At 36.8% G+C, this 17,417-nt stretch overlaps 1 protein-coding gene across 2 annotated transcripts in view; it reads left to right on the top strand.

Moving 5' to 3' along the window:
* The window catches only part of BMP5 (bone morphogenetic protein 5), a 55,637-nt gene that overhangs the window by 13,366 nt on the left and 24,854 nt on the right, over nucleotides 1–17,417 (top strand). For both annotated transcript variants that reach the window (XM_068678343.1, XM_068678344.1), the window contains 2 exons: nucleotides 10,361–10,553; nucleotides 15,852–16,000. In XM_068678343.1, the coding sequence (XP_068534444.1) occupies nucleotides 10,361–10,553; nucleotides 15,852–16,000 (342 nt within the window). The remainder of the gene's footprint in view (nucleotides 1–10,360; nucleotides 10,554–15,851; nucleotides 16,001–17,417) is intronic.

Genomic DNA, 17,417 nt, shown 5'->3' on the forward strand with positions numbered 1-17,417 from the left:
AGGTGAAATGATCTCTCCTTGCGATGAATTAATCATAATCTGATTAGACCACCAGAACTGTAGAGGAGAGGGTGCAGCCTGAATCAGTGTAACGAGCTGCTATAATCACAGCTAGCTCCCAAATTGGCAGTTAAAACCTGTCCTATGAAATTACCAGAGCTCACCACCTCTGCCCACTCTCCTGGCTCTTCTTCCCCTTCCCCTTCCCCTTCCCCTTCCCCTTCCCCTTCCCCTTCCCCTTCCCCTTCCCCTTCCCCTTCCCCTTCCCCTTCCCCTTCCCCTTCCTCCCCACCTTCTGGGGACTGTCCATGCTGTGCTTCTGGTCCCGTAGTTCTGTTTACCAGAGTTTAGGGTCTCCTAGGCAGGGTATGCGGTTAGCCAAGAGCAAGCAGGCACAGTGCAAACCTCCAAAACAAGGCTAATGACTTACATAAGATGAAATTCCAGTCTCTTCACATTTCTAACTTTTAACGTGATGATTCATTCAATACAGTGATTAACCCAATATGCACGAAGTATAAATCTGATTTAAGTAGAGCTAAACTAGCAAGAAACATGGCCTGAGATCAGCTTTTTTTTTTATTTTTTTTTGCAAAAGTGTGTATCCTATATAAAATACAGCACATAAAAATAAATTTCAAATTATTATGTGTAATAGGCATTCCTTGACTCTGAGTGAGATGATCATGAGTGTTTTCTTCCTTGCCATTATTACAGCTGGACCTATTTTTATTGATTTTTTTTTATTTTTTTTTATTGAATGGGAATGGGTAGCATTAAAATACTCAGATGTGAGTACAGGCTAAGCAGAAAACAGAGCCTGTCCGGTCATACCCAGTTTGACACACAGAAATGACTTACATGGGTGCTCTTATGACAAATTCCACTGCTTATTAGACAACCTGTTTGAATGGTAAATGGTGGAGTAGCTTGGAACTGTTGGGTTGGAAGTGAGTAGAGGGTTAACATGAACAGGAACTAAGAAGATGTGGGAAGATAGAATGTGCTTTAGTGTTTAGCTTTTACTCCCCTGCCAGTTGCCCTATGATGATATATGCCCTTTCACCCTTCTTAGAAGTTATGTTCCATCTGTATACTTTTACAGTGTCAAAACAGTTATAACTTACACCTATTTTCTGACCATTGGATCCCAGAGGTGTAACTTGTGTTCCTATTCAGTTGCAGCCGAACCCAAGAGGGGTTTTTTTTAATGTCATTTGTTAACCTCGAGGTTGTGTTGATCTGACATCCTGACTTTCTCACACAGTCAGAAACCTGGGAATAATTGTTAGTTTTCTTTGCGACAATTTGTGATTAGAGAAAAACAAAATCACATACAAGATAAAGTAGAAGTCTATTGACAGAAGGTATCAAAATATACTGGTTTTGCTAAAGCCCATGAGAAATAGACATCATTGAAAATACAGAAGTAATTAACAACCTTAGTCATGGTAGAGTAAGGATTAGTTAATTTATCTATGCATTAGCTCAGAACTGCATAATGCAGTGATCTTTTCTCTATCTGTTCTATTATTTATTTATTTTTTGGAAGTAAGAATCTGTTTTTCCCTGATGAAACTGAACACAACCAAAAATCTAGTGGACATGCATTTTTAGCATAGGTATTTATGATCAAAATGTCTTTGCAATACAGGGTGACTTAAAACAATGATGAACCTCAGGCTTCTACTTGTTCCATTCAAAACAGCAAACTGCACACGATCCTTTCTTCATCGCCTCCCCCAAACATTTGGTTGTGATGCTTCCCTCTTCTGGCACACTGTTGACTGCCCAAAATTAGACCCAGTAAGACCTCTTATGTTATTCCTAGAAGCCGTGTTCATCTGGACTTTCAGCCACTAAATTTATGAAAGATTCAACTGAGATACATTCTACCACTATTGCTGAAATTAAAAAGGCAAAATTAAAAATGATATGTAGTGTATCATTTGTTGTGCTTTGTGCTGCATCTGAATGTCTGAAGTCAAAGTTTTGCATTCCAGAGGTTGAAGGGATACAGCACATTATACTGTAGCAACTAAGAAAAAAATAGATTGTGAAGAATGGCTTTATCAACTACCCTTTAAATTTGGTCTGTGGTAATATGCAGATGAAGGCTCTCACAGTACTGTTCACTTCCACAAACTGTGTTACAGCAGGAATCACCCAATCTCTTATTCAGGTTATTTATTCCTACTGTTGCATTGGCCAGGATCAGGCCAGCATAAGAAAAGCAGGGTGCTGCTTTTTCACTTGTTCTGTATCAACAACTGCAGGCTTTCCAGCATTTAATTATCATTGGAGCAGCTGCAGTGTAGCACTTGTTTTGACTTGTTGAGCAAGTGCATTTGACTTGGAAGACACTGAAAACAGTAAATTGAATGAATACCACATGTTTACCAGTGAAATTTTCAGCAGAACAACGGCTATTGAATGAAAAACAGCAATTTCATTAAAACAAATATTTTGTCCCATATTTTGAATAGTGTGAAGTAACAGAAAGGCATCATAGTAATCTCATGGTGTATAGGACATCTGGGAGATTGTGCCTGAGAAAGAGCAGCTCAGTTATGCCTCTTCGGTCTAGGAGTCTGTTTAGGTCTGTGCTTATAAAAGCTGCTGGCAGGCACTGCTCTATAGTTCCTGGGAAGTCTTTTCCTGCTCACGGGAAATGCTGAAAGCTTTTAGCTACTGAGTTCTAATTCTCAAAATAATTCCAGAAAAAATAAAAAAGAATTTTATCGTTTTTACATATTCTCCTATATTTTACAATGCCTTTGTAAATTTTTCCATTATTTGCCTAGTCTCTGCCTACCACTCTCTAGAATGTAAAAATCATATAATTTGAAAGTCTACCTTAAAAAGAACTCAGGGTTTCAAACTATTTTCCTGTTTTTACTTTTTCAATTTTTTACTGTTGTTGTTTATTGGTAAAAATCTATCAGATCTTATTAACTACAACAAAAAATTAAGAACTTAAAATTCAATAATAGAAGAGTGCTTTACTGGTCATTCTCAAAAGATGTAATACTAAATAGTTGGCTAAGATCCATGAATATCCTAACTTATTTATTTATTTATTTATTTATTTATATTTTTAATTATTATTTTAGCATGGGATATTAAAGCACTTTTTTTTTTTCTCCTTTTCACTCTTGCTCTAGATTCAGCTGCAGTCACTGAAGGTTTTCTCATTGACCTTATCTTGCCTTGAACTACTTCGCAATTCATGCATTTCAGTAGTTCTGTGCAAATATGGAAAGGATATTCTACCATTAGAAGTCTGGATTCAATAAACAATAGATGATTTTTCATTTATTGAAACTGCCACTAACTGCATAGTATTTCATCAAATAATTTTCTAACTATCCCTAATTTAGTTAACCAAAATAGCTAAATGTTGCTCATTGATGTCAGTAACTGCTTGAAAGTAAAGACTTTAGTGAAATAACTTTAAATTTACAGTAGTGAAACTTGCCTCAGAGTATGACCCACCAAGCCTTCTCCTTTGTGTTTTAATAAGAAAGTATATATTTTGTAAAACCAATTTACATCACTCTTTCAAAACCACATCTGTAAATCTGTAATTACTTTAAATACAACCAGCCTAATAATAATAAATACAGAGAAAGTCAAATATACAGCACTGCAATGAAGCAGTTTTTTTTTTTTTTTTTTAAATGAACTGCTACAATGAGAAATGTAAGATATTTGAAGACTTATCCTCCTTAATTAAACAAAATTCTCACTGATTGCAGAAATCATTTTGCTTCATTTGGAAGAGGATGAGAATCAGAATTTGAACTAAGACTCCGATGATGAGTTTGATGCTTAGGATAGGATATGAGTGGAATGTAGCTCAAGAATACAGGTAATTTTGGGAACACCCATCTTCATTTCTTTACTGAAAGGGTTGTGAGGCATTGGAACGGGCTGCCCAGGGAGGTGGTGGAGTCACCATCCCTGGAAGTCTTCAAAAGACGTTTAGATGTAGAGCTTAGGGATATGGTTTAGTGGGGACTGTTAGTTTTAGGTCAGAGGTTGGACTCGATGATCTTGAGGTCTCTTCCAACCTAGAAAATTCTGTGAAATCTGTGAAATCTGTGAAATCAAATGCCTACATTTATGATATAAGGTATCCCAATAAGACTGGTCTTGGGCTTTGAGTATTCACTGATCCATTTTGCCCAGAATTCTCTAAAGATTTCAGTTCAAAAGACAAATTCTGAACATGGCTAAGGCATATGGACAGACACTTAGGAACTCTGTGCACTCTGTTTTCATAAAGAAACCAGATGGTAATGATTGCATCTTCATTCACCTTTTATTTGCCTAATAGGCCACTCACCAAGGAAACAGAGGATGTGGTCTTGGTTCCCACTTCAACATGGAGAGGGAGATGGGAAGGGAAATGACATATTAAGTCTAAATCACCCGCTTTCCCTTACTACAGGCTTCAGAATAGAAGTGGGGGCCCCAGCCCTTACTTGCTCTGCTGATGAAAATGGATCTCAATTTGGAAAGAAATGCAGTAGATTTGGTACTAAAAGAAGAACAAGCAAGTGGTCATATGACTGCAAAGTTTTGTACTTAAAAAATTCAGATGAATGATTATCTAGTAGATGCCTAATATCAATAAATGGATTAAAAAGAAAAAAAGCAAAACAAATGCAGGAACAAAATTTGAGATATATATGTATATACATATATTTTTTTTCATTTTGACCACCAACTCCTGTTTTTGTGCAGTGGCCCAGGATGTCCCACCTCTGAGCTACTCCATATCCTGGCAGTTAAGATGTAGTCATTGAAAGTAGCTGGTATGGGTTGAAGTGTTTGTTGAGAAAGGACTGTTTCTTACTCCTATGGACTGCAGCTGCAGTTGACTGAAAGAGAAAGGTAGATAAACTCATCTGTTCTTATTATGGACTGATGCAAGGCAGTTGACCCTTAACAAACAGAAGTGTCTCTCCAGTGACTGTGTCAGGCTCTGGTGTCCAAAACATTCCTGTGAGTGCAGGTGACTATTTTTGTGAATTTTGATATCTAACTCAAAATAAATTTCCCGAGTCTTGATCAGGATTCTTTTAATTTTATAAAAGCATTATAACCTTTTACAATTAAAGTAGCTTTGCTTAGACAAGTATTTCCTTTGTCTGCACATTTTTTTAAATGATCACTTTTGGAGAGTATTTTTCATCGCACTTGATCTTTAACAGTACACTCAATCGAAGACTTTTTTAGAAGACTAATTCTTATATAAAAGCCAACAGACAGAAAGAAAAGACTTCCATTTACTTCAACAAACTTTGAATTAGAATTTGTGTTCTGAGGAATAAAAAGATGAAAGATATACTTCCTGAGATAAGCTTAATTTAACTTTCTTAATGTTTGTATTCTACAGCCTGAAAGCCTAAACAAAGTTACAAAGCTTTAAAATGTATATTTTTAAAAGTCTGGCCTTCCTCAACTGAGAATCACATTCTACTGAATGTTCTTAAATTCTCTGTAATGCATTTCATTAACATATTGACATCTATAATAGCAAAGCATCTTTCATTCTGCTCTGGGATCGGACCTTTTCTTTTGTCAATACACCCTATAAAACCTTTTTGCCATATTCTGTAAAAGGTGTTGTCACTTCACGTAGTCTAATTGTAGAAGAGAGAATGGGTTTCTAGGATTTGAATGCTGGAGAACAGAGCAAGAATGAGGTAGATAGCTATTTGATGTCTGTCTTTTCACAGTAGCACAATAGCTAATTCCTAGGGCCTCTGACCTTTTAGTGTCCTGTAACAGAGTACTTGCATTAATCTGTTGCTTATCTGTCACCTACCACATTTGATATTTCCAGCCTCTGCTTTCAATTATCAGTCATTAGAGGCAGCACTGAGTAATTTCAGGAGAAAATGCCTGGAACCTTTGACCTGTTTCTGTCAGATAAGCACAAGTGTTCACTGTAGATAAACTATCATTTCATTATATTCAAGATGTAAACGAGTGTCGTTTGTAGTGTATCGGCTTACTGTAACCTTTATCACCTTGAAGTGATTAAAACTGACTGGTTTACTTAGTGCTTATACAAAGAATCCAGAGTCAAACAGTGAAATTCAGTGAGATTAGTGTAAATGGCCCCTTATAATTACATGGTCTGTAAGACCATGCTTTGGCATGTATAAGTAGTAGTTAAACAGTTACACAAGTTGATTAGGGAAGCTTCACTATTTGTGAATGCAGTTGGGATCCTAAAACCTTATGTTGTAAAATCAGCCTGTTTCAACCTGGCTTTGGTTTGCTCCCCACTTGCTAAAGAAGCTTTCACTTTCCATACATGTCACCACATACCAGCCTCTTCAGGAAAAGCAAAACACATGTCAGTGGGGAGCTAACTGCTAATGAAGGAACACGTATAATAGTCCCTCATACACTGTGACATAGACTTCTTGCCAGCACTTTTTACATTTTTTTAAGCTCAGTCAGACATTTATAGCTGAATTGATAATATACTGATTACTTATTGCACATCCATCTGTGTGATTTATACTTGTGTTAATGAAAATTTGTGAATAATATTTTCTCTTCATATTAAAGATGACTCATTTTTCCAAAGTATCTCTGTGGTGTAGATTTGCCTTCAGTCTTTTTGTGATTGGGCTGAGTGTTAGTACAGTGTGGGTATTTCATCAGTGAGCCACATGGGTGGAAAATATCATTCTTTCCTATCTTACACACACAGGTGTTTGTGATATTCCCCTGAGCTATGATTTGTCTGATGTAACCATAGTGCTGAATATATTAGTTTCAGGTGGTGTAAAAATACCAGTTCAAAAACCTGGTGCTAGGAATCTTGATCAATGACAGCAAATGAAGAGTTTTGTTGTAATCAGAACTGACACTGATATACTAGTTCTTTTTAATTACAAAAATGATATGCCTCTGATGGTTAAAAAAGGACTTCCTGATTTTTTAGATGCCGTGATCTGTCCCACAGAGAAGCATTTTGGCAGATGAACTGAGCAGAGCTGGAATGACATGAGAATGATCTGAAAGAACAGAATATTTTAAAAAATCTTAACCTGTATTTTTTGGGCTGCCAATGCTAATGCACTGAAATAAAAATACTTGAGACATGGTGTTCCTCTGCACTCCATGTCATTTCAGCAGTGCAATGGACCCGATAAGACACCTTACTGTGCATTCAAAGTCTTTCCTAACAAGGCACTTTTTAGATGTAGAAGAGATCTAGGTTTGTATATTATTTTCTGTATTAAAATACTCAGTATCATTAAATAACATTTATCTTTTATATTTTGTAATTCAAGTCGCTAGACAATAGCACAACATTGGTTTGTGTTTTTTTTTTTTTTTTTTTTTTTTTTTGTTTTTTTCCAGTCTGCTATATAATGCAAGATCTTGACTTGTCTAAATTCATAAAAATTGTTTTTATGTTTTGTGCTTTGGCTTACAGAAATTTACGGGTTGAGAATCTGGCTCCGATGCAGAGGGTGGGACTTCCCTGGAATCAGGGTTTTTCATGAATTTTAGTGCCTGTTTTATACAACCCTTCATTTGTGGAGTCTCTTGCTACTTCTAAGTCTTGCCTTGCCTGCCAATTCTATCCTGGCAAATCTAGGCCTAAGGAAAATCTGAAATTCTGTCCCTTTCAGATGGCAGTGCTGTCTCTTCCTGGGTTATATGTGGATAAGTAATATCTGTGTTAGCTGTAATAATTAATTTGGGGCTCTACAGACAAGGGCTATCAGTATTCTTCCAGCAGTTGTGAGTGGTCCTGAGAGAATCCCGTCAGTGTTATTGCAGTGTGTTGTAGAGGTTTGTGTCCAAACTGCAGTGTATATGGAGACAACTGCTGTTTCCAAACTAATGTTATTAATTAGAATGTACTTGTAAGAAACTAGACAAAAAGAAACCTCAAACCCAAATAAAAACAGCTCAGGCCAGGAGTACTGGCATTTAATACTTTTATTCAGTCTAATTCTCCAGTGCTTACTCACAGTGAGTTGTGCTTAGTTACCCATGAATGCTGGTAAATACTTGTTGAATAAACACAAACCCAATATATTACTGCTACGTTAATTCTGGCTTTAATATATCTTTCATTTGCAGATTATTGACATATCTGTTCCACGTTACCCCAGCAATCCTCAGCTATAACATTAGAAACTTGCAGCAGACTCTTCATACTAGAAAAATCCTCCCTGGTTCAGAGCATTTGCATATGCTAATCTCTGCCAAGTCCTTTCAGAACTGTACATTTTAAAAAAAAAAAAAAAAAGGCAAACAGACCCCAAACCTCAAGTTAGATCTCTGTATATATCTCACAGCTTAGAGCCAAGCAGCGGAGCTGCTAAATAGACCGTATCCTGTTTCTCTTCAGTAGCAGCCCATTCATCTCCAGGTACAGAGCAGCCCGTTTACATGCTTCTGCCTCTTTTCTGCTTTACTTTTTCTACATAGTGTAAGATGGCAAACCCACGTAAGCCAAATACACACTTGAGCCAAGTAAACCTTGCAGTTAGCAGACAATTTTCCTTTTGTCAGCCAAGAGAAAGTTATTTTCACTGAAGATAAAGTGTTCTTATAGCCTATATATTTTATTTTTGGTGATCCTTAAGGCAACACAGTTTTGTATGTTTTCAAAAACTGTGCTTATAAAAACAAGAATAGTTTACATTTTTGCAGGGATGAAAGAGAAGTGTACTGTAAGGGATAGCTCTGTGGCCACAGGTGACTTAGCTGCTAACTACTGCTCTGAAAATAATGTAAATACTTTTGCTTCAGTTGCTTTCCTTTTAATATGTCCATAACCATAACTTTATATGGCAACACCAAAACAGGTTTTTCTTTTGGCAGATTTCTGTTTTGTAAGACTACATATGCTTTATAATATGCATACTACTTAAATATATGTACAAACACATTGTGTACAAATGCATTGTGTATGTATGTAAATTTATGCAGATGTACACATAAACATGAATATGTAAGTATAAATATACATCTATTGTAATAATACATGCATTTTATTGTTTATACATGTAATGAAGTAATCTATACCTACACATTTTCGGAACTGAGGTTGTTCCTCTCTCAGATCTCAGGACTGTTAATGCCAAAACTCAGTAAGAGAGCAAGGGTTGTGGGATGGAGCGTTTAGCGCAGCTGGGTGCAGTCACAAATCCTTTTAGCCGGTTATCCGAATTGAATCCCAGCTCTGAGTGTTTGGCGTTGTCCACCATCAGTCTGGCAATGCCCCTCAAGAGGAAGGTAGAATTTCTCCACTGCCACAGGGCACTGGGCACAGCTTCTTCACAGGTCAATGTTACACCATGGATGATTTTCCTTTCCACATCTCTTAAATCAAACTATTCATCCTGGAGAATGGTCATCAGACAGTACTATGGCCTGTATGTTCACTTGCCACATCAAAACAGATATTTCTTTGCAGGAGTGGCTCCCAGCTCAGGGTCAGAACCGCAGCAAACATCTGAATTAGCCCAAAATCAGTTGCACAGTGAAATCAGCTAAAATGCTTTGCCCACTACACTTTAAAATTCCGTGTGATCCTGAATTAAGCAGTAATGAGATTAGTTGTTTTGTTTTGTTCTTTAAATTGTGGTGTCAGAAACTCTGGCAGCTGCCCTGCACACCCTTCCTGTTTGAGGGGGCGCCTCAAGACAGGAATGCCCCTGCCTTTGCTGTCCGGGTACCAGAACCTCTCAGCCCTGATTCACGGCTCCTTCTGACCACTAGCCAGATGACACTGATGCCATTAGACTACAGCATGTGTTAATTTATACGCGACCACTTCTTGAATATATAGTGGTTGTAGTGCACTTTAGCACTAGTTCAGGATTTATTACATTGAGAGGGAATGATCAACTTTCCTCTCAGCTGCCTGGATATTAGTGGCTATTAGTGTTTTCCAAAGTCACCTACGTCTCTGGCATTACTGCTGCTGGGCTTACAACTAAACTGAAGTCCTAAATCCTTCTGCAGCTTTAAGTTTGTCCATATTTCTAGTTACTTTACAACATGCCTTCTTTTTTTTCTTTTTTTTTTTTTTTCTTTTTTTTTTTTTTTTTTTTATATTCTTTCCACTCTGGCTTCTGGAATTTTTATAAAAGCCACTGAGGTTTTTTCCTTTTGAACTGAAGACACTTAGCTTGTGGAATTTCCTTTAACTGGAAGTATGTCTGGGCTTGTGGTTTTACTATTTGCACAGTTTTATATTGTCCTGTTTGTTTACACCAAAGCATGGGGAACACTCTATTAAGCATGGGAAATGGGTGTTGTCTCTCACTTTGTCTCTTTAATTTGCCTTCAACTCTTTTTCTAACAGTTGAAAGAGACAAGGACTTCTCCCACCAGCGAAGGCACTACAAGGAATTTCGGTTTGACCTTACTCAAATACCACATGGAGAAGCAGTGACAGCAGCCGAATTCCGGATATACAAAGATCGAAGCAACAGCCGCTTTGAGAATGAAACAATTCAGATTAGCATATACCAGATCATCAAGGAGTATCCCAACAGGTATCTTGCCAGCATGAGTGTATTATGCCTGAAACAATGTCCCAGGTTTCTATCTGAATTAGAGAGGTGATAACTGACCATAAATGTACCCTTGGCAAGGCATTATTGCTATCGCTGTGGCTTGTGTTGCATTAAGTCCTAGGCAACGACAACAAATACTGAGCAAGAATAAAACTTATCTTAAATGTAATTTATTCCAGGTTTATGGAGAGTTGCATATCCAATCTCACTAAACAGTCTGCCCATGGACAGGAGAGGTGAAGGTTCTTGTTCTTGGTGAGCAAATGGTGGATTTGTAAACTCAGTTAAGTGTCTGGATTTGGGAAATACACCATTTGCCAACACTGACATACTATAAGCCAAGACTCAGCTAGCTCCTTAAAGACAGAGTGTTCAACTTTGCTGACTTTTGATGGAGTGTGGCTTTTTTTGTATGTCTTTTAATGTTCTGCAGAACATGATTAAAAGATGGAGTCATGCACTGTATTTAAGATGACACATGGTGCTTACAATAACACTAAAATTAGAGCAAATATGTCACACATGAGCAAATCTCTGATTCTGAGTATGTAGAACAGTGGGAGTGACATATTTCCAAGACTGTGCAAAACCTACAAAAATGAGTAAATTACCAGATTTGTTGAGGCAAAGGAGCTAAACTACTTAGTAGTTTAAGTAAGAACCCCGTAAGCAGAACATTGAGCTTGTACCTTCCAGGTGAGATCTCTGAACACCAAGTTATAAAATGGTTATGGTTATAAACAGGGAGTTATTTTATGTCAATGGAGCAGAACCAACAGGTGGGAAAGCACTTATCCTTCCAGAGTATCTTCTGCTTTCTTACTAGATTAGTGCAGGATTTTTTTCCTCTGTGTCCAGCTTGCAAAATTTCAGTTGATATAGGTCCCCAAAGAAGCTTCTTGGAGGAAGGAATGAAACAGGAAGGGAAAAAAATATACCCATTTGAAGAGCATAGGTCAAGGCTAGGGTGATGAAAGCTCTTTACCTTCAAGCTCAACAGAATTAATTTTATTTTTAAGAACTAATGGGAAAAGTTGGTTTTCTAATCCATTTTAATGGGTTTTGTTTTTTTGTTTTTATGTTTTCTCAGTGAGTGATTTCTGTTCTATTTCAGAAAAGGGAAAACAGCTTAATCCTTTGAAGCAAGATGAAACTTAAATAGCATCTGGCTTGTTAAAATGACAATTGTCTCTATTAAACCATTGGAGAATACTAGCACTTTCTTTCAATATCTCATCTTCACATTTCTAAGCACTTCTAATTCTTCACATTTCTAAAAGCACCATTTCTATTTATAAACATAATTTTAAAAACATATATATTTCCATTTATAAGTATAAAAGCCCCTTGTCTTCTGATGGAATCCTGATGCCAGAAAGGTGCATGTGCAATGACATGCCATGCCACCTATTTAATTTTCACTAGTATAACTAAGGAAACTTCAGACTTAGTCTAATCGTCAAGTGTTTCCCTCCTATTGCTGATTTTGCTGGTCTGTACTTATACATGGAGTATATGGAGGTAAATGTGTTGAGGTAGGAGAAGATCACAGCCTCTCTAGTGCTCATATTAGAAATTAGGAACTTTTCCTACTTGCTTCTTTATAACTCCAGACAGAAGAGCTCCCAAAAATATTGTATGATTGGTTTCTGAAATAAAGTTACAGTTTTTGCTTTGGGGCTCAGACTTCAAGAGTTTGTCCTACATGTGTACATGAGATTTTAGGTGCAAAATTTTCAGATTTAGCTGCAAATTTTTGTGCAACTGCCATGCTCCACACTCCCTGCTAGTGTCATACCACAGCAGAGCCGCTCAGTTTGACCCTGGCCATCCGCCTTTCTTTTCTCTGAATGGGAAATGTGGGTATCCGATGGAGTCCTACAACCTGCTACAGATTTTGCTATGCCTCTAGGCAAGATGTGGTCATGGTTTATTGCTTCTGTGTTGCTGACTTTATAGTTGCAGACATTTTTTCTGTCTCTGTGGCAGCATGGCTGCTGAAGCATACTTATTGAATTCACTCAGAGTTTGCTGAAATGACAGTCTTTGAGATTGAAGTTTTCTATTTGTTCTAAGGAAAAGTGTAAAGCACAGCCAATGGCAAGGCAAACTTTCCTACTTGGCCCTGCCAATGTACTCCTGCCCTGATCTTTTCTCATGACGAAAGTAATGTGCTCCAACAGGCCAAATCCTTGTTCATGATCTGGTGGCAGCTAGCCACTAATTTAACTAAACCCAAAGGATTCTTCCTGCATTAGGGAATCCTCAAGTGGCATTAAGATACTAGAGCAGCTTTCTGGAATGAGGCGAGAGGTGAAGCAGCGTTATGGGGATGGCCAATTACATAGTAATAGTAGTCACGATTTGATCTAGTCAAAAACTTTGCTAGCTTTCAAGGAACGTATAGATGGTTTATTCCACCTTTCCTTGCTTAAATGACCCAGGAGATCTGGAGCTACTTAGACGTTCTGACCATAGCCTCTTTGCTGAGATTCTTGACTATGGTAGCATTTCTGTTGTAGACAATGGGCTGTTTGGGTCCAACTAAGCTTAAACAGCCTCCATAAAGGTAAAGACAATCAGCTGTATTCTGCCTGAATGTGTTCATTGTTGCATTTCAGGCTATTTACGACATAATGCCTTACTTTTTTATCATATGTTGTAATTTTAAATAGATTAAAAAAAAAAAATAGAGCCAAAATTTGCAGCTGTTTTTCATCTTAAGTGTGATTTTTGTTTGTTTGTTTGCTTTTTTTCTCTTCACAGAATAAAAGAGACTTTTAAAATTAAAAATGTCACAAAATGTGATGAGAAATTTCAGATAATGGTGGAAAACTGAACCCTGAGCTGTCACTGACTTTTGAAGGGTCTGGTTTTCACCTGATATTATACGAATTCTGGGAAAAAAACAAACAAACAAACAAACAAACAAACAAACAAAAAACACTTATTTTCCTGAGTAATATTTTGAATTTCTGTAGTAAATGACTATTATGTGGACCAAATCATTTGCACTGATCTGGAGGCTTTTTCTCTATTTCACCATCTGTTCTTATGAATCAGTTCTATTTTTCTCTAGGTGCTCACAATTTATTTTTAGTTTGTTTTCTAAGTAAATGGGTAAGAACAGTCTGCTGGCTATTACCATTGCTAGATCCTGCTTGCAGGAAGGTGGGCAAGAAGATTGACATATCAATGCCAAGACAAAGTGGTGTGAATTTCTGCTGCTGTACAGAATAATAAAGCCACACTGCAGGAGAAAATCTATCTTTTATACAGATTTCTGGGCTGCACCGTTAGTAGTCCCCTGTTCTGAGTTGGCACTTAGATATCGCACACACTGACTTTTGAGGACTTTGTATATTATTCACACAAAGTTTGGAGCTGACAGAGTCTATATGGGAAAATAATTATGTATTCCAGGAGGAGACAATACAAATGTGAAATTATGGCACTGTAATATTGCAATACTTTATATTCTAAACAGTTTTACAGTTTTCTATTAAATTTATTGAATGATACACAATATATTTACAAATAACCATGTCAAAGCCTGTCGCATTCAGAATTATGCCATTCAGTTTTAAAGTTCTGATAAAACTGCTTATTAGAGAAAAAATGGGCATTTAAGACTCCAGAGAGTACTATTTATGAGCTTGTGGTACGTTGTTAATTTGTTCAGTGCTAGCGTAGCGAGTCAGGCTCTTTTAAATCGTAAGACTGTTTTCATGTTCGCTCCAGAGGGAGAAGGTATGTTTTCTCCTTGTGTGGTCATTCACAGTGTTCTATTAGAACACAAACAGTACGAGCCCAGCAAAAGATTTTCCCTTAAAGGAAGGCAAAAAGACAAATTTAAAGAAAGCTCTTTCAATTTCCTTTACTTTAAAAAAAAAAAAAAAGATTCCTTCATTGTTGCTGAGCTCTTTGACCTGATTATGTAGATATTTCTCACATGTAAGCAAATGTTGTATGCTTGTCTGAGCGCATTTTGTCTTATTTTTCTAAGCGTTGAACAAGCACTGTTTCAAGAGCTAAGCAAGATGTTTTTTCAGTGTAAAAGGCTTGTAGTACGTGTGAAGTGGTTAGTCAAGATAAAACAGCAAATTCCTACCATGTCATTGTGATTAAGCAGCATAAGAATACAGTGACAGGAACGTCATAATTTTAAATTTACTTATTATACACAAAAACTGTTTCCATCTCTCCTACCTCTTTAAGCATATATTCATGCTGTCTGTAAGGTAACAATTCAGCTCTAAGGTCCGTGCAAGCCAAGACTGTCTTTAGTTGTTTTGGACAGTCAAAATGTAAAGTAAAACACTTTTTTCTTGGTATTGTTGTTTTGATTACTATTTATAGCAGAAAAGGAATAGGTTTGTCTAACAATAGATTTAAGTTTAAAAGGCTAAATGGTGAAAACAGTTTCTAATAATGCGTGCTGCTTTGTAGAAGCATGTAAAATGAAACTGATGAGAGTTAAATATCTTGTTTTTAGTATGTTCATTGCAGTAAATTATTTGTGATACAGATGTGGTTCTGGAACCAATTGTGTCAGGAGATATGTGAAAACAGAACAAATAAACGACCCATGCTAAACATTTAGTAACACAATTATACTAACTCCCCTGAGCAGCCCTTCTGAATTACTGGAAAATTTCATGGGAACAAATCTGAGAATATACCAGGGAATCGAGGGTTAAAATGTAATAATTACGTTATTGAATTGATATATAATTTCTACTTTGATATATAGACGTATTTTCTAAACATCTGTACTAATATGAAACTGTCATATATTCATGTTTCGTTATATGATATAACTGCTGTCATATGTTATTAATAACAGACTTTTTTAGCAATGCTATTCCTTTGAATTTAGTTGAAATTGGAACGTGATTTTGACATTTTTTGTCTTTTGCACTGGACGGTTTATAAAAGTTAATATTCCTGAGACATTCTGGTGCTGAAAGATGAATCCTTTATACACAGTCTCAATTACATATTTTGTGTATTTATATCAGGAAGCTAGATTTTTCAGATTTTCCAGAACTGCAGCTTTCATATGATGAGAGTCATTTCAGATAGGCCTGTAAGGGGAAATACCTATATTATACTTAACAATTATATGCTGGCTACAGCACATGCTATGCTGCGTTACGATGAGGATGTGTCAAAGGATTATTCATTTGGGCTGGAGGAAGTTATTGTCAGCAAGGAAGTTAAGGGCAAAAAATAATAATATTTGGATGTCGTAACTTTCTATTTTCTTTAACTTAGGGATGCAGACTTGTTCCTGTTAGACACAAGAAAGGCTCAAGCTTCTGATGTGGGCTGGTTTGTGTTTGACATTACTGTGACCAGCAATCACTGGGTGATTAATCCACAGAACAATCTGGGCTTGCAGCTCTGCGCTGAAACTGGGGACGGTAAGAGAGTTACTATAGATCATAACTCCGTATATGCTCTTGTCATCCTGTTGCTGTGAACTTTTTCTGGATGGGTGTTTTTTAACTCTGCTGGGTGGCAATCCATGGAGGGTTTATAAATGAAGAACATAGGCTTGTCCTGCTGCAGCTATGGTCTGGAAACTGTTTATTGTTCTTAATTCTGTAGAATATAACAATTATAAGGCTAACTGAATCAAGCTAAATTAAATGAAGTTTGGGATAAAAGTTCTTACATGAAAAATCAAGTTCCATTTTAATGTTCTTCCACTGATGATTACCTACATGCAGTTAGGAAATTCTAGCAGATTTGTGGAATTTTTGGTTTATAAAGTTTCTAAATATCTTTCTGGGCTGAAGCATGGAGAAAGGTATAAAACAACCTCTGAATATTTCAGAAATGACCTCCTAGACCCTGATACTAATGCTGTAGAAAGGTTAAGAATAGGGTAATTTGGAAATTGTTTTACTATCCTTCAAAAAAAAGTTAACCTCAAAACTTTTTTACCTTGAAATGGGTCAAAACTTTGAAATGTTGAAAAAATTTATTAGCTGAATATTAGAAAGAATTCTAGCAAATCTGAAGTACTAATTGTGGGTTTTTTATAGGTCAAATTTACTCAACTACTACATTATTCACAGTTATACTGTTTATTAAGTTAAGTGAAAATGCATCTCAGTGCAAAACACAGTTTTTAGAGGTGTTCTTTCTTAGACTTCTTTAGAAACTAATAAAAAGAGAATTATATACCTTATTTCTGTGATGGTTCACTTAATCTGTATTACTTTACAAGCAAACTTTCAGATTTAGCTTTTTCTTGTCAAAAAGCTTTCTGTGTCAGAGGTCAGGGGATCTATGATGCCAGTTAATCTAAACCTTAGCTGACATAATGTTAATGAGTAGCAGAAGAAACCCTGGTGTAAGGATTAATATATATTTTTTTTCTTCTTTCTTTGTTCTGGCTATATTTTCTCATTGTTTTTGATCTGCATTCTCCCTCAGGCTCAGCTGGGCTGTGAACAAAGCCCCTCATACTTTTCTGGCAAGTGCTCTGGCTGCTGGAGAGTTATGGAAAAGGCTGCCATGGGCTCTGATGTCCTCCTTTAGGCACAGTGCTGCAAAAAGCCTTGAACTGGGGTGCACAATTTCACCTAACATTGCCCACAAAGTTCAGATACAGTCAGCAGAAAAGGAAGGCACAGATACTAAGTTGACCACATTGCTGCTGCATTCGACTCTTCAAATGGCCCACACCTGAGCATGAGCTGTGCATGGGCATGGTTTTGTTAAGGCCAGTTTTAAGACCTTAACATTTTGGAGAGGTGACACCTCCGTCAGTCATCCAAATGAGGTGGACTGGCTCCCAGCCAGTTGTGCTGTTCCAGAATAAACTCCATC

Source organism: Anas acuta, chromosome 3, assembly GCF_963932015.1.
Source record: "Anas acuta chromosome 3, bAnaAcu1.1, whole genome shotgun sequence".
Lineage (NCBI taxonomy): Eukaryota > Metazoa > Chordata > Aves > Anseriformes > Anatidae > Anas > Anas acuta.